General features: G+C 47.0%; 1 protein-coding gene across 1 annotated transcript in view; it reads right to left on the bottom strand.

Moving 5' to 3' along the window:
- Positions 1 to 541: 541 nt before the first annotated feature.
- The window catches only part of LOC111081214 (homeobox protein invected), a 32,950-nt gene continuing 14,979 nt past the window's right edge, over positions 542 to 18,512 (bottom strand). The window contains exons 2-4 of the mRNA XM_041593094.1: positions 2,623 to 2,628; positions 1,245 to 1,396; positions 542 to 1,087 (exon numbers count right to left, since the gene is read on the bottom strand). Of these exons, the coding sequence (XP_041449028.1) occupies positions 815 to 1,087; positions 1,245 to 1,396; positions 2,623 to 2,628 (431 nt within the window). The 3' untranslated portion in view covers positions 542 to 814. The remainder of the gene's footprint in view (positions 1,088 to 1,244; positions 1,397 to 2,622; positions 2,629 to 18,512) is intronic.

Below are 18,512 nucleotides of genomic sequence, written 5' to 3'. Positions count from 1 at the left end.
AGCTCTGCCGCCGTAGCCGTCGCGTTGACGCCGTTTTTGCCGTCAAGGTGTCAATTTGTGCCGTTGGCAATACTCACACACAAGACCACAAGCCCCGAGTGGTAGGGAGGGAGAGCCATGTGTGTGTGTGTGTATATGCAAATTTAATGGCTAAATTAGAGGAAAGAGAGAAACGAGGAAAAAAAGAGAATTTAATAATACTCGTAGTATAATGCTAGGCATCGGTCGGAGTCGTTTATTAACCGCGATTATGCTCAAAGATAGCGCTTTGAAATCCAATTTGCATAATGAATTTCATTCGAATGTAAGCCCCGCAATTGCGGCCAATCTCTTGATCTGCGCCAGTCCAAACCCAATCCAATCCAATCCAATACGATCCAATACGATCCAAACTTGGATTGTTAATTGAGTAATTAATGATGACGCCGACGCCTACGGCCAACCTCTGGACGATAGACCACCCACCTGGCCTCGATTGGTTGTGGGCCATAAAGAGATATGAAAATTAAACACGAATTATGCAAAAATTCCACCATAATGACAACGATCACGAGATGCGTATAATTTAAATGTTTATTAAATTATTTAGTTGTGAATTTATGAATCTATTAGATATTATACAAAACACGCACGCAACAGAGGGACGAGGTACGAGGGGACTCCAAATCCGAATCTGAATCCGATTCCCACTCCACCTCTCTGTGCGGCACTGCGGGACTAGAATATTGTACAACTTAGGGCACTAGGCTTACGGACTACTCCATAAATACTAATCGTAGATACATATTGCTACCGAAGGGTCCGTCCCGTCCCCTTACGAGGTCTCCTTGCAGGCGGCGGAGGCGGCTGCCGCCTCTTGCAGTTCCTGCAGCTCCTCCTCCTCGCGGGTCAGCGGCACCGTCGAGTGGTTGTACAGGCCCTGGGCCATCAGCTGCAGGGCCAATGGGTTCTTGGTGCCGCTCGACTTTTTCAGCTTGGCCCGCTTGTTCTGGAACCAGATCTTGATCTGTGCCTCGTTCAGGCCCAGTTCTCCGCTCAGATGTTGACGACGCTTCTCCGTTAGGTAGCGGTTCTCATTAAACTCGTGCTGTCGAGGATACAGAAAGAGAGACAGAGAGAGAGAGATGGAGAGAATGTGGGTCAAGGTCAGTATTTGCTTTCACTACGATTGTATAATCGATTATTGGACATGGAAGAGATAACGTAAACACTCTCGGATAATCCATCGATTGGAATCTACTCACCTTCAGTCTGGCCAACTGAGGTCCACTGAAGGCCGTCCGCGGCCGCTTGTCCTCCGGCACGTTGCCAGCATCCGTATCCCCCTTGTCGCTGCTCCCGCTGCCTCCCGCGGCACTGGCCGTCGATGGTTTCTTGGGTTTGCGAGCTCGCGGACCTGCGAGAGAGCGCGAGAGTGGGAGAGAGAGAGAGAGATGGATGGTGTGTGTGAGATGAGGTGGGTCATAAAAATTCCAGGGAGCGCTTAATGGCATCAACATGACTGGACCTGGACCTGGCCTGCCGACTCATCGAGCACACATAAATCCTGCGCCTCATATATGCAGCGATGCTCGGCAATTAATTCAAATTTAAATGCGTCCAGACAACCCCAGAGGAACGACCCTCATACCCGCCCAAGCCCCCACCCCAACTGCCATCATGTCGGACCAGCTAAAACAATTAAAGTTTTTGGGAAATTTGCTCGCGTCATTTTCAAAAAGTAATCAACGCAATGACTTTTGACTGTGGCTAATTTCACCACCCCGGTTGTCTGGAGCCACCCCCACTGGCAGGGGTGTAGAGTGGGCGTGGGCATCATCCCGACTTGAGTTGTCTTGGATTTAATTAACAGCGTTCGAGGCAGACAGCCGCAGAGAATCGGGGCCCGGCCTCCCCACTTGATGAGGGTTTGGAAAACCTCTTCCAAGCAAATAAAATTCTATCCAAAATGTGAAAGTGGAAGACGGGTGGATGGGTTGGATGGGTCTCAAAAGTTGCGCTCGTTTTGAAAATAGTTTGAAAACTGACACTGAAAAGGAAAATGGAAATGGAAAAGCGGAAGATGAAGCAATTATGAGGTTTTACTAATGGGAATATTTTGGTCAGAGCCGAAGCTTCAAGTGACCGCAAGATGTGCTTCTCTTCTCTTGGTTTTTTGGGATGGAAGCTCGAACGGAAATATGTCGAAAGTATTTTGTAATTTAAGAGCTTCATCTATCATAAGGCATTTTGGGAAAGGAATGTCCTGTGGCAGGACTTTCAAGAAACTCTTGAGTAAATTTTCAAATGTTTGAATGAGGCAATTCTGCGCTGAGTGTGGATACCAACTGCAACAGTTTTAAGAAGTTAATTTTGACTCGAAATGGATGCTCCTACAAAACCGATTTCTAAACCATAAATTCCTTAGATTTATTTTCCCACTTTTGGCTTTCCATCGATGTTTGGTATTCTTCAACTCTTTGAATCCTCTGGCGCTTATTTCTGCAGAAAACCCTGTCCTCCCCATGCTGTGCTACTCCACTCTGAACTACAACACTTTGACCTCCGTCACATTGATTCACTTAAATTTCCCGTTGACTGACTTTCACTCCAGTTTTTGCTCGTCCTCTTCCGTTTACTTACTTCGACCTGCAACGATATAAAAAGAAAAGATTGGAGAAGTGTTAGAAATCAAGTAGAATTTGTTGGGGTAAACAATTTAAAATTTAATTTACTTTTAACGTGAATCAATAAAATATCGGAAATTGATTAAATTCCACGACGTCAGCGGACACAAACCCAAACTTTTCGCTGGCAAAACGTGCAGAAATTCCCTTCATCCTATCTGCGGGGACCGGCAGGCAACAACCTTCAAAACAAATGTAGCGGCACTAATGGCAACGCAACGAAGCCAAGCCAAGCCAAGCCAAGTCATGCCCTAAGTTAAATCGTTGGAAAAATTGAACAAATCAATTTTGTCAACGAAATGCCAAAGCGGCCGAAGGGCGCGAAATTAAACCGGAATACATACAGCAAACAAAACAAAAAAAACATCCACAAAAAACAGGAGGAAATAAGGAAAGGAAAGTTGGAGCGCGGAGGCGTGACTATTAGGAGGTGTTATCACGGTTTTAAATTTCACACGCAGCCGACAGCAAAAATACCTTCTCCGGGAGCGGAGGCGGACGGATACGCAGACCTTGAACCTGTCAGACAACCGGGAGACGTTGAATGGTGTTGGTGGCTGCCGCGTCATGGTGACCCCGACACACCAGGCGGCACCCGCACGTTGGCAAGCGGCGATAAGCTTCAAGCTGCATGCCACAGCGTCGCAAGGACATTGCCAAGGGGTTGGCATTGTTCTCGCCGTTCCACCCCCGCCACAAATGCAACAATTGCCGCAACAGCAGCGTCAAATCTTTTTCGCTGTTGCCCAGCGTTTTCCTCTGTTCTGTTGTTGTGGAAATTGTGATTTATAGCGTGTTAAATTTTTCATTGCTTTGACACAATAAAAGTTTCAAAGTTATTTTTACCAGAGGGTTGGGCCCTGGCCCTGGCCCTGGGGTTCCTTCAAATTGGCTTTAATATAAATTATATGAACTCAATCAACGATGGTGCAGGGACTGTTTAAGAGTGGAGCTTCGTTACAAGTGGGCGGGAAACACTTAAAGGGATATCTATGGGATCGATTAGGATGAGCAGTGGCTGAGTAATTACTGGTAAATCTCTTGAAGACTTATCTAGACTTCCAAGAACTACGCTGGGAAGTTTTTTGTTAGAGTATTTGCCTTGAAGTTTGATCATTTCTGAGGTGCTTCTCCAACTGAAGCCCAGCTCTGCGCTTTTCAAACTGTTTGCCCTGGGATGCTGCCAATATCTCCGTATTTTAGACTTCCTTCAGAGCAAAAAGATGTCCAATTGTAGTATTGGCTTTGTTTTATGCTAAAACCTGGCTCAACCAAAAACTGAACACTGAACGCTCGGCCTCGTCTTCGCACATTCACATAAATTCTTTTCATTTGCCAGAAGCTCATCAAAAAAAAAACTAAATAAAAAAAAACAGCAACAACAACAACTACGAACAGACAGCAGACAGCAGGCGAAACAAAAACGGGAAGATGTCTTCATCAGCAGCCAGCCCCAATGACCCAACTTGGCAACGGCAAACAGCAACTCTTGGCCGGGGCCAGCAGAGCCAGCAAAAAGAGTGGCGCAGCTACGGCTACAGCCGCTGTCTCGTCTCGCTGCCTGCCACTGGGGGCATATGTTTAAAGTAAACGCATTTGTTTTATTTATGCTTAACATGAGTTGCAAATGCCAAAAGCAGGCATCCCGTTGATCAGCAAATGAATGAAACCGAATGTGAGGGCGCAATTAAGGATCGATCGATGCTCTGCCTGCTCCCTGGCTTTTCCTTTCAGGAGCATATAGTCCAAAAAGGTAGGGAGTGTCCCCTCCAACGACACTCGTAACTCAGAGCTCGGAGCGCAGAGCGCAGAGAACTGGAACAGAGAACTCTCAGATCCCAGAAAACCGAAATTGACTTATAAAGATCTCAAACTAACGGGCCACACACAGTCGCGACCAGACCGCGTCACAGGGGAGCCACAGACAGAGACAGAGACCCAGACCCAAACTCAAAGACAGAGCCAGAAACGGAGACTGAAACAGATACAGATACTCGTACAGCTACAGCTACAGATACAGAGATGTGGAGCTGGAGCCGGTCTGTCCTCTGGTCGCGGCCCCCCCTTCTCGTAGCCCCCTCTAGCAGAGGCAGAACCAGTCACATGAGCCGGAGCCGTAGCCGTAGTCGGAGCCGAGCTTCGTTGTAAGCGATCTGTTTGGAGACACAACATTTGGCTCTCCTCTCCGATTAGATCTTGGCTGGGGCACACTCGTATCTGTATCTGTATCTGTATCTAATGATCGCACATTCGAGTCAAGATCATTAATAAGCCATAAAAGACAACACGTTGTCGGGGCAATATTTACAATATTTACATGTGAAAAAGTGAAAGCTCTCTCTCCAGCTCCAGCTCCAGCGCCGCCCTGCCCCATCGATGATGGATCAGGCAGGGCAGGGCCGGGCCGGGCCGGGCCGGGACGGGCCTATGATGGATGGCAATCCACCAAAAACTGATCATCAGATTAGGGCGATTCGCGGCTGGAAACGGGTATGGGGTATGGGGTATGGGGGGAATGGGCAAATTAAAGCTGCGGTTAGCGTCAATCGCAGGCTGATGAATATTGACATGACGACGCGTTGCTCATCGATTTGATTGCACGTTTAATTGAAATGATTGACACGGAGACAGTGCGACACTCGCAATGGTTGGATGGATGGATAGATAGATAGATGTAAGTATGGATGGATGACAAACGATGCCGATGGCTGGCAACTCTGTCAGCGTTTTGTCTATCGCTCAATCGCTGCTATGGCTGTGGCTGTGGCCGTGGTGGTGGGGGGGGACTGGACCTGGTGCCTCAAAAATAGCCATTTAAGCGCTCAACCAACGCCAAAGGCAAACATGACAGCATTCCAGCGCATAATTTCTGCTCTCCTGCATGAAAATATTTAAACATACGAGCACAATATTTCTTAATTGCTCTATCAGTAGTGTATGTTGCATGGTGCATGTTGCATGGTGCATGGTTGTTGTCGGCTATTACGCGTACCACAACTGATTTGCATAGCCCTTGCCAGCTTTGCATATGAAATTGGCACTGTCAAACGTGTCCCTCCACCCACTCGCTTGGCCTTTCATCCCAAGGCGCTTGCTTCATTGCATATGCCACAGGGAGTCGGAGGTGTCACAAAACATGTGGATACAATAAAAGAAAACAAAACCCAAAGACAATTGAAGTCGGCGAATGAAAGTAAATGAAAATATACACAGACTCGTATGTAGGGGAGTGAGTCCCAACGAGAATAACTGCGAAGCGCACTCACACCTCAAATCAAAGCCTTCTCCTGCTCCTCCTGCTGCTCCTCCTGCTGCTACATCGGTTCAGCTATATCGCTTACAGATATAACATTGATTGGGTCCATGGATCTGGCCAACTGGTTTGACAAATTGCAAACCGCATTTCACGCTGATATTAGCAAACAATTTCATTAAGCAACTGAAATCGATACAGCGGGGCATCATCAGGTGGCAGCCACTGCCTCGGAGACAGCTGGGAGGGGAGACCTCAAGTACAACAACGACGACGACGACGACACTGATATGGGTAGCCAAAGTATCTGTATCTGTATCTAAAGCTATGTATCTCGGCTGCTTGAGCCTGCCTTAATAGACTCGTTGCTTTGGCTTTGGCTTTTGTGCAATTGAGGTGTGAACACTTTACGCTTCTATGGATATTTCGACTAAATTAATGCACTTTTACGGCCTCTCAATTAACGCAATCAACCGCTCTAGATTCAGCCTCCAGCCTCCAGCCATCAGCCTCTCTGTCGATTGACTGACTGACTGACTTTCACCCTAATGAACACATCAGGAACTTTGATCTCCATGGACCACCCGCGAGTGAGTGTGTCTGTGCCTGTTTATTTGGGGCTGTTGCTTGAGGCCATAAAAATGAAATTAAAACAAAGAACGCTGCGATCTCTGAGGCGATCAACCGACCAATCAAGCGACTAATGAATATTTAGATTACCCTACCCTACGACTACCACCACAGCAGAAGCCACCGAAACCCAAAAGCCAAACCAACCAAAAAATAAAATACAAAATAAAATAAAATAAAATACCAAGTGAAGAGCCGATGCGATCGATGCTCAGCGGCAGCTCAAAATAATTTGTAGATCAATAAATGTTCGCTTTATGGCTCTATTAGTGGCGATAGCTCACGGGACGGGACGGGATGGGATGGGACGATCGTCGTGTGTGGCATGGCCCATGGGCAGGGTTGCCACCACATCAGCAAAACAAATATGCGAATAAGTGTGTTCACACCGACATTAACATCAATCTTCCACGGATCAAAGAGATGCAAAGCACTCGAGACTCGCTCGGCTCGGCTCGGCTCGGAGACCTTAGACCACACCAAAATTCTCATCATCATCCCGAAAGCGCCGCGCCGATCACGCAGTCAAGCGCATAAAATGATAATGATAATAATCATCATCATCATCTTGCGGGCGCACAGCACCGATGCAGAAGATCAGAGTCAAAGTCAAAGTCAGAGAGAGTCCGATCCGATCCATGCCGATCCCCGAGTGTGGGTCAAGTTTGTGGCACTCTCTCAATGCCCTACACAAGGAGAGCTGTCTCAAGTCTCTGAGAGGGGTCTAAGCTGGGTTTGTTTCCCCTTCGACGGCCTGCCATGCCCTGCAATTGCTGCTGTAGCGTATCTGGCATGTTAAATCTTGAAATGTCTTAATAAAACAATTAATAGCACAGCTCGGCCCATAAGATTTTTTTTCAGCTTCTCATATTTTCTTGTGCCAATGTTTTCGGGCACACACAAGCTGCAGCACAGGAGCGCATTTGGGCGGACCAGGGGGTGGATTGCAGTGGGCAATGGGCAGTGATTTTGTGGTTGTTGGATTTTGTTAGAAGCTGTCCCTAAAGGAGTTTGACACATTAAGGTAAATGAAAATCCAGTTATTAGCACTCCAATTGTAAGTCTTCAGGTTTAAATTCTTTAGAATATCAAAGATTTTATAGGTATCTAATCCCAGTCTAAACGCAGGAGATTCCTCATGGAACTTATTGGAATCCATAAACCAAAGCATGAACGTTTGTAGAACATAGTATTTTGAACTGAATTTAGCGCAGATGCGCTCCTGTATTCATTTTTTTTATGGCCAGTCTCAGTGCCAGTCGGATAGAGAGCGCAAGCTCTGGTCCGATCGTTCGTTTGTTCGTTCGTTGGTTCGTATGTCGTGTACGTACTATAAAGTAATTGAAAAGCACAACAGATTGTTTTAAATATCAGCAGGGCGAGCCGCCCAGGTTGACCACCTGTGCGGTGTTCGGCCAGTGGATTTATGGCCCCGACTGTGGCTCTGGCTTTGGCTTTGGCTTTGCTTGCACTCCGAGACTCATTCTTTGGCTGCAGCTGATCTCGGGCTTGGACTTGGGGCAACTTCATCATCATCATCATCATCAGCATACACGTAATCATAATGATCATCGTCTGCCTGGACTGGCTCTCTGTCTCCCTGTGTCTCTGGCCCTCTGCTCTTATGCTAATTTCGAAGACGACGACGTCCACGCTGGGATTCTGCCATGTGGACCACACACGTCGACCGATTCGCATCGTCTCTCCGAGCCGCCGCCCCGTCTCCACGGCTTTTTATTAACAAAACCAAAAGCAAAACCAAATAAAAAAGCAGAGTATTCGCCACTGGGTTTTTCGGCCTTTTGATAAATTATCGATAAAATGATGCGATCACTTTTAATTTGGCTTACTTTACCTACCGCATTCCTACGGCTCCGATACGGTATCAGTTTTGGTTTTGGTTTTGGATTCTCTGTCGGTTCTCGGTTCGGTTCGGGTCAAATGAAGAGCAGAGCTGAAGGCAGCAGCGGAATTCTGAAGCCGACTCGACTTGATTGCAGAAGACTCGAATGTTGTGCTGCTGCTGCTGTTGCTGCCGCGGTTAATTAAGTTATCAAAGTCTTTATGACGTCAGCAGGTTGCCGCACAGGGGGGACAACAGCAAGCAGCAAGAGCAGCAGCAGCAGCTGGCGCCAGTGGACGCCGCATAGAAGATCGGCATTAAAGGGTCCCCTGCCCTACCCTGCCTCTTGTGGCATCCAAGCAATGCCAGGGGATTGGCGGCAGATTGTGGATACAATAAACAGCAACGAAGCAGGGAATACCCTTATTTTTATTTGAATAAAGTTGAGGTTACGAAACATTCTAAGTATCCCATTCGAATGACACAAGCAGAGAGGTCTTTCCTGTGGTAGGGTATCCACTATCGACTATCAACTCGTCCCCACGGCCTGCTCAATGTCAACTTTGTTTGTTGTTTTGCTCTTCGCGAGATTCAGTCGCAGCTTCACATTCAGCTCCAGTTTCCATTCGAGCTTCATCCTCATCTTCATCCGCATGGACGATGTGCAGGGCTCTCTTGTCGTGTGTTTTTGTTAAAATTCTCACGCTTCAGTCTGGCGACTTTTAATTACTGTTATCCTCTTGCTCTCTCTCTCTCTCTCTCTCTCCGCTGGCCGATTCCGCTTGTTTGTTGTTGATCAGCGCCTTTAATTAAGTAATTATGGTAGGAGGAGGAGGAGGAGGCGGTGGAGGCAGGCCCAAGACGGTGGTACGGAAAGTACAGGGAGGGGAGTTGCGAGTGTTGGAAAGCAGAACAAATTTCAATTCGAATTTCTGGGTAATCTGTGCTTCAGTTTGCAACTGTCATCGGAGCTGCACTTGGCTTGGCACCCTCCGCCTCCGCCTCCGTCCCTTCCCATCCCTTCCCATCCCTTTCCACACCATATCCAAAGTCCTGTCTGGCTGCAGTTTCCCATCCTGTTTTCCATCCAGCTGGGAAGAGGAAACTGTCATTTGTCTGCTTTTAACAGACACGCCGACATGAAGGATTTAATTAAATTCAACTCGAGCTGACAGCTTCCCTTCCCTTTCCTGCCCTTCGATTCTCGATATACACGAGCTTTTGATACTCGTCACCCAGGGGCATGGGCATGGGCATGGGCGTGGGCGGTGGCGTTGTCAGTGGGGGAGTGTATTGTAGAGCGGGGGAGCTCGTTTTCGTCTGCAGCGGATTCTCAATTTTCAATTTTCGATTCGATTTGTTGACTCCGCGATGCATTCCCTTTTCGGCTTTCGATTGGGTCTTTTGCCAGAAAACTTTCAAATGAATTCGATATCAAAATGAATGTGTGTGTGTGTGAATGCTTGAAAGAATAAACTGGAATGAAGACGAGGCAAGGTGAGCACGAATGCTGCGTGACATTTCCTATTAAATTGTTAGTAAAAGATTGCCAAGTAAATGTAAAGATTTCATGAGTCATTAGGCCCGGCCCTTGGCAGGGCCCTTCTGGGTAAACGTAAACGCTTTACGCAAATTGTCAGAGGAGATTCTGGAACTACTCATACGCCTCGTTGCACAGCATTTAATAACTCACTTTTGCCGTGCCTCGTTCTGAATCTCTTTCAGCCCCAATTAGCCATGAAATGAAAATGTCACCGTAATAATTTCCATCAGCCAAATTGGCGGCTGACTGGCGGCAATTTGGCTTGGACGAAAACAACCGGCAATCAATGCAAATGTTGCATGCAACACACGGCAGTGGCAGCAACAACAACAACAACAACAACAGCAGACAAAACAAGGCGAGACTAGAAGGCAATTCTAGAGGTAAGCAAATATTATGGACTATGGGATACCCTCTATTCGAATGTAAGGGTATCCAAGCTGGGGAATGGATGGAAATTGCACATGGTACATATATGTACATTATTCTGTTTGTAAAAATCATCAGATGCAGAGTCATATCAGTCATACCCCTCTGCTTGGGAGTACCCTGCATAAGAGCTAGAATTTCTGGCATAATTAAGCACACGAATTGGCCAAGTTTATGGCACACACACACATATGTAGATAGATACACATAGGAGTACTAGTGCCGCATAGCTGGTTTCCTTGCAACGGCCACGTCCATCAGTCGACTGCCGACGGAGGCAAAAATGGCAGCTAAAAATTTTTTGCACTGACTAAAAGCCGTTTTCCACTTTGGCCATTTATGAAATTAAGTTATTTTGCTCTTGGGGCCACTGCAACAGCAACAGCAACAGCCAGTTCCAGAGCAAGCAATTGGAGTTGCAACAGCTGCCGCAGCTGCGTCCGGCACTCTTTAAATGAGTTATTAGCCTCGAGTTGACGATTTTAGCCATGACGATCCATGAGCGGGCAACAAGTTTGTCCCCCCCCTGCACACCCGCACTACCATTGCAGCTATCTTTGCGGCTTCAATTTTCCCTGGCAACGCCCCTAAAAATGGCAGAGCAGAGCCACCCCCGGGCAAGGAGGATGGACGATGACAAAACCAAAACAAAAAATTAGCTCGAAACAACACTTGGCGGGAGATTGAGGCGCTTTGCTTATATTGCACGCTAATCATAAGCCACCACCACTTGTAGCCACCCACCCCAGCAGCTCACAGCCCACACCCCACTGTGCCCACAGCCCTTGCCGTCCCCACCCCACCCATGCCCTGCTGCGAGTGTGTCGACAAGATAAGCCGCACACTCGAGCACTTCTTATACCGCAGGGGATGATGGCTTGGGTCTCTATGGGGGGGTGTGGATTTTATTGGATTCGCGTTTATTGAATGAAAGCTGCCTGAAAGCTGCACCCCCTGGCACAGTCAATTATTAACTCTGAAATGGATGGACTCGTACAAAAATTTCATTTAATTTAATTATAAAAAAAAAAATACACACGCACACGTTATTGGGGGTATTATGTCACTATAATCAAGAGTATCGCTAAGAAACTGACTGGTTCCATGGTTATTGGATAGAAAACTCGAGTGTAAATCTTGTGAAATCGAAGGACTGCTGCATGAACAGCCGCACATACTCGTACTCGTATATTTTGGGTGAAACTTTCTAAAACAATATTCCAGGCACACTCCATCCAGCCATCCATCCACACAAGACCCACATTCATGCGAGTGTATTCGATGGCGCTAATTTCTTTATTCATGGATCCTCCTCATGGATCCATTCCTGGGCCGTGTGGCACATTGTTTATGCAGCACATGAAGCTGCAGAAAACAAATTTACTTGCATGCCACAGATTCAGTCGGAGGCAGCAGCCAGCAGCAAGCAGCCTCCGCTTTCAACTTAATTGCGTGAATAAATTGTTTCAATTTCAATAAAAAAAAATGTTGCACAACTGGCAGCCAGGGTATCAATCAGTGTGAGAAACCCAACCAAGCAACCAACTGACAATGGATGGCTTTTGTTGCAGTTTCTGTGGCAGTTGCAGTTGCAGTTTTAGTTTTGTAATTAATATTCTGTGGCCATACGTGCACTCACATATGTATATACTTGTGTCTGTGTGTGCATCGTGTTAACAAGCCCCACAACAATTGACATCTGTTGTTGTTACTGTTGCTGTTGTCAACGCCGTAGTCTGTCCGTGTCCGTGTCCGCGTTTCTGCCCCCCCTGCCACTGATCCGATCCGTATGGCATAGAATTTGCCAAGTTTGAATAATGAATGTGATCTATATAGTAGACGCAAAAGCTACACAGAGCAACACACAGAGACACAGATGCGGATACTTATTCAACCTGCTGCTCGACATTTCGACAAATGTTCTGTAATTGAAATGTAAATTGCGGCTCCGGCTCTCCGACTCTTAATTGATATGCTCTGGCCCTGCCTGCCGCTCGATGGCATTCAATTTGCATTTGACTAAATTAATTTCAGGCCAAGAATTCATCACGAGTTGGCAGTTTCAATGGAGGAGTATGGCGGTGGGCGGTGGAAAGCTTGCCTCCTGTGGGGGTGGTTCAAATATTGAATAACTGTTGCCACGAGGGAGAGATATGGTCCAGCAATTTCGATTGTGTGCCTTCAGGAGAGAATTTCTTTTACTTTCCTTTACAAAATAGTTGTGTAGGGGTATTCAGGCTCTGGTATGTGTTCCTCATAAAAAATAGTCCTAATAAAAATTCAAAAATAATTGTATGACTCCTAATTTCCCTTTCTCTTCTTCGGCTCTCTCTTTTTTTGCTGTTTGGCCTGACCAATCCCCTGGCAGATCCTTATCTTTGTTAATTGTTCAATTACATTAAAGTCGACTCATTCGAAGTCATTAGCATGTCATTAAGTCACCGACTAACAAAAACTTGACCTCATGCCACTTTCTCTTCAGCTGCTGCACCGCACCGTCTCCTGCTCCTCCGCGCCTCTGGCTGGCTGGTCTCTTCTTTCTTCGTGTGCGTTGTCATAATTCTTTGGTTCCCACTCCCCCCGCTCGCGACACACACTCTCTTCTGCAGTCCAGTGCAAGAGATGGACATGGTCGATAGCAGTATCAGAGATCTACGTGTGTGTGTGTGTGTGTGTTTGTGTGCGACAAAAAGATGTCTCATCTTTGGGACTCTTAATTACTTGCACGCGTGCTAGAAATTTATATGAGAAAGAGACAGGGGGACATCGTTTTCTTCATCAACTGCTCACTCACTCTCTTTGGCGTTTTTTTGTTTTTGGCCTTTGCCTCCGCCTGACGTCTCACTCTCAGATGCAGATGCAGCTGCAGACAGAATCAGCGACAGATCTACGCTCGAGTTATTTTAAATCTTCGCGAGAGATGCTCTTCCTCTGCTGCAGTTTCATCGTCTTTCTTTGGCTCTTTCTCATCTCATTGCATCTTTCTCTTGTTCCTTTTTTCTTTTCCTTTTATTTATCTGCATGTTAGCTGTCTGTTACGTGGCTGTTTTTCTTGTTTCTCTTTGTTAATTAACTCATTAACAGATTTGGCAGCTGTAGAAGAGGCAGATCGGGAGAGCGCGCCACCAATATCTTACATAAATCTGCAGAGAGGATAGGGTATCGTATCTTCTTCTCTGGCCATAAACCAAAGCCAGAAACTGTTGCTGATGAGTTCATTAGCGAACTAATTTCAACTTGAATTAAACTTAATGCGAAATGATCGTCATCAGCAAAACAAACAAAGAGAAGCCACAACAAGAGAGGGAAGCGAGAGAGCGCAAAAAACGCAACAGGAACGGGACGTGTGCGAGTGCGAGAGAGAAGAAATGTTTTAATTTGCAGCTTCTGCCCGTTTGAGCGGAAAAAATCAAAGGGCGTAAATGCCGCGCAGCAGCAGCCCCAAGAGGAGCAGCACAGCACCAGCAGAAGAGACAGAATGTTGGATACCACTCACTGATCGCATTGCAACATGCAACATGTTCGAAGCCTGCTCCCGAAGAGAGAACAACAACATCCGTTTTGTATTGGCGACAGCAAAAATCCACTCTGTTCGCCCCCATTCCCCCCTCCACCCAACCTCCACACCCATGCAGCATTGCTGCATTGCTGGCTGTTATTAATAAAGACCACACATTTTGACAAGCAGCAAGAGGGGAGACCACCCAAGTGCAGCTGCTTCTGCCGGCGTTGGCTGCTGCTGCAGTCGTCGTCGCCTCGCATGCTCGCAATTTTAAAGGCACGCTTAATTATATGCGAAGAGAGAGAGAGAGGGCAGGAGCGCGAGAGTTAGTGAGTCGACCCCGCGTTATTTAATTCCCCAAATGCAAATTCTTTTGCGAGAACGAGATGCCTATCGGTGTTTTGTAATTGCAATCGAGGGTAAATATTTTATGGCTGATGTCGCTGCAACTGCAACTGCCTCTGCCTCTGCTGGTTGCGTGTGCTCGAGTGCGAATGCGAGTGTGTGTTTGTGTGTGTGTGGTCAGGCTTGGTTAGGCTTTGGGTTAAGAGCGTTTACTGGTCCGCCTGGCGCCCGCTAACTACTCTCTTAATAAAAATGTCAATGCAAAACACAATATGCAAATACAGCAAAAACAACAGCACACACACACAAAGAGCGACGGGGAGCGGAAGAGACAGCAACAGCTAATCCCGAATCAATGTAAGCATCGGAGATAAGAGGGGACAACAACAAAAAAAAACCGAACAAGCAGCCACTAGCGGGATCAGGTGAATTACACTAGACCACAGGAGTTTTAGCTTTACCCTGCCCTCAGGCTAAATTATATTATCAGCCGTACTCCAATTGCGGTTTTTGTGGCGTAGTGTGAGTGAGATTTACATAATGTGCTGAGGCAAGCTTTGCGTACTTTGCTGATTAGTGTAAGCAAGCTTTACTTACTCGATGACATGATCTGAGTTTAATGCAAAAAATGTCTCAGCTCTCTCGGGCTTGTTCGTGTCTGCTTGTGTCGCTTGTCGCACAGTGTTATGGGAGAGCCTTCATTTACAGCCGCCAGCAGCAGCAGCAGCAGGAACAGAGCCAGAGCTTGGACCACCCTCAAGCAGTCTGTGAGAGACCTTAACCTTAAGCTTTCCTGGTGGTCCCTCTGCTGCGCTCCGCTCTGCTTCTGCGCTGCTTCCACTTGTTGTTGGATTTGCCAAAAAAAAAAAAACAAAAACAAAACAAAAAAGCTGCAGCGCAGCTTGTGAGTCATCCACTCCCTATCTCTCTCTCTCTCTTTGTTTCTGTCTGTCTACCTCTAGGGAGCCAAAGGGAACTCCTAGCTGGACAAGCGCTCTTACCTACACACAGACACGTGTGTGGTCTCTGCTGACGCACTGAATCATCGAGTCCCCCGTTCATCATGATCTGGCTGCTGCTGCTGGCGCTGCTGCTCTTCATGATGATGTTCATTATGGAGTTCTTGTGTGCGCCGCCACGCCGCCTTCCAGTTGCGGGTGCGTCGTCTTTTGGTCACTGATCCGACGCCAGGCCCTATATCAGTGGTCCCTGGTCCCTGCCTTTGGATCGGGTTCGGCTTCGAGTTCGTTCTCATCTGGTCTCCCTCTCCCTCTCTCTGGGCTGCTGTGATCGCGGCGCAGATCTCCAATTAGCCTGCCTTCTGGTTGATGACTTAATTAAGTCTGTGTGGCGCCCCCTCCACACAATTCTCCTTGCCCACTCTCTCTCTCCCTCTCTCTTGTGGATGATGTTGTTTTAGTCTGGGCATCGATTCCGATTGATTTAAGAGAATCAGGAAAGTATTTCCCAGTTAATTGGATGTACAGTGCATCCCCTTTAAATGCACCACACCCTCCATAGAGCACAGGGTGATTTATGCCCTCACCCCCAGCACCGACCCCCAACCACCACAGATGTCGTTTTTCAGGGGAACTCCATCTCTGCCAAGGAGGGGTGGGGTGGGGTACGGGTAAGTGTTCTGCGACATCTTTCTGCATCACATTTCTCATGTTGTGAAATATTTTTGCAAATCTCCGACTTGCCGGTCCCTTTGAAGAATGGGGTCCCCGATCCCCCAGCCGTGTGGGTGGCCCAGATGAATGGATGGATGGATGGAATGGATCCATGGATAGATGGATAGATGGATGAATGGTTGGATGGCTGGAATGGCTGGAATGGCTTGGAAGTGCACACACACGCTTTTCCCCACTTTAATAGCTTACAATGAAAACTCCTCCGATCTGTCGCCCCTCACATTGTGTGTGGTCTCCCTCCGTGCGGGCTTTTTTGGGGCCGCCAGATGGAATGGTATGAGATGGATGGAATGGGATGGTGGCCGAAGTGAGTCATGGCCCCATGGAGCAGGCGTGACAAAGACATACTCGTAAATTACACTAGGAACAAATTTCATTTGTCGCCTGTCAAATGGTATCACACATTGGTGGAAGGTCTTCTCCGTACAACTAATCCATTAAATCAGTCCATTAAAAGCCAGCCATAAACTGTTTCAGATTGGTTTTAAACCTGCAAATTGTTTTATTGTACAGCAGATTTGTGTCCCCAATGGGAAATGGAAGTTCAAAGAGAGGTTCAAGGATTGATTTGCCATTCATTGTAAGCCATTTAAATGCCAATCAATGAAAGCTCACAGAAGCCTCCAAATTATTCAGTAATTCGACTTAACCTTAATGGCTTCTTAAGATGATAATAAAAGACTTTCATTTTCTCTTTTCAATAGCATTTTCTCTCAGTGTTTGTGCACGCCTGCTCACCTGGTGTCTCAGGGGGTCATTCGATTCGGACCACAAGGCTCCTTCGACGACAGCTGTGGGGCAGGCGCAGTCAGTCAGTCGGTCGTCAGAGAGAAGCCCAGAAGGCTAGTTAATGGATTTTTAATGACAAGTCTTCAAGCTGCCCCATTGGCAAAGTGGAAAATAACTCATTTTGTTGCGGTAGCCATAATCGTATAATATAATATGGGGTTTCCCTCCCCCCACCGACTGCTAATGTCAACAAATTTACAAAACATTTAGTTCCGCTGTACGCAGCTTTCACCGCCCACAGTTTCTGCTCGAGGAGGTGGTACCTTCTCAATGGAGCGCAAATATTTGCTGGGTTCCACTTTCTGACTGACTCACTGCCACCGCCACTGCCACTGCCACTCCCCCTTGTTCTGCCACTGACTGTGACTGTGACTGGGGCTGTGGCCCGGCTTTTGTTTATTTCTGCAGCAGAAAAGCAATTTCCATTTACCTTGGTCCATCAAATGGGCATTTTGTGTGTGTGTGTGTGTGTGCCGTGCTGTGATTGTTGTGACTGCCTCGTCTCCAGCCAGTTTTCCAGCCTGCCACATGCCAACGATCGTTGTTGTCTCTCTGAGGCTCTAACCAGCACCGGCACCAGCACCTGCCCATGCCCCTTCTCTGCCACCCAACTGGGCCCGGTTGCGGATTCCTCTGCCGTTTTAGACACACAAACAAACTGTCAGGCAGCCGCTCGGGCCGCTCGTCTGATTTGCAGTTGATGGATTTTACATTATTCACCATTTGTAATCGTTTTGCGGTTAAGTTCTATTTGGACACATCGTTTATTGTGTTTGCTAGGAGACCGAGGGGCCATGGAGTACGAGCACATCAGTGGCAGATGGAGGGGCAGTAGCTGGAACTAGAGCTGGAGCAAGAGCAGTGGTGGATAATACAACAAATACCCCCCATGCCAAGGCAAGTTAATTGAACAAGAAGGTCGTCTTGGTCGTTCAGGAATGGAAAGGGGCCAGTGTACAAGTAGCATGAATGAGGATTTCTGATGGAAAGATCACTGGGCGGAAATTGGCGGGGGGTAGAAGAAAAGTGGGTAAAGGGAATTGAAAGCAGGGAATTGGATTGAGATATGTCAAATGTCTTGTAACATTTGTAAATTTATTCTTTATAAATTTCTTTAATTTCTTCAATACAAAATAAATCAAAATAAATCAAATAATTAAAAAATCTATATTCAAACACTTTTTTACTGTAATTATAATTTATCAGCATTTAGCATTTATCATTTAGAGAGTGCCACTCGTGCCTCTGTATACTGTAGCTGCTTGTTTTGTTTTCCTCTGCGATTGTCTACTGTACTTTTAAGGCATGAACTCAATTCTAACCGCTGGCTGGTAGCTCTTCAAACTAAGCTACAAGTAGCAAGTGCCAGACCCAAAAAAAAAACTGTAAGACAGAAGTCAGACAGAGACAGAGAGCTCTGGAGAGAGAGAGACAGGCAGATACAGCGGTGCAAAACGGTGGAGAGACCACTCTGACAATTAACACCTGCTCACCTGTTCAACAGCAGCAGCAGCAGCAACAGAGGCAGAGGCAGCAGCAGCAATAATAAATAATAATTGCTCCAATGAGGAAAACATGGCCAACACACACACACACACAGACACATTAACATTCACAGAAAACGCGTTTGTCAAAATGAAAGAGAACCCGTAGCGTAGCACCTGAAGCCGTTCGTCTTGGCCAAAAGCCAAGGGGATGGATTGGATGGGCCAGCCGGAGGAGGAAGGAGAGAGGAGAGTGAGCAGCGCCACGGAGTGGTGTGTCGTGGTGTAGTGTGGTGTAGTGTGGCGTGGAGTGGAGTGTCTGGCCTGGCCTGGC

The sequence above is a fragment of the Drosophila obscura genome, unplaced genomic scaffold, assembly GCF_018151105.1.
Source record: "Drosophila obscura isolate BZ-5 IFL unplaced genomic scaffold, ASM1815110v1 contig_186, whole genome shotgun sequence".
Classification (NCBI taxonomy): domain Eukaryota; kingdom Metazoa; phylum Arthropoda; class Insecta; order Diptera; family Drosophilidae; genus Drosophila; species Drosophila obscura.
This window is presented reverse-complemented; position numbering and strand designations above follow the sequence as displayed.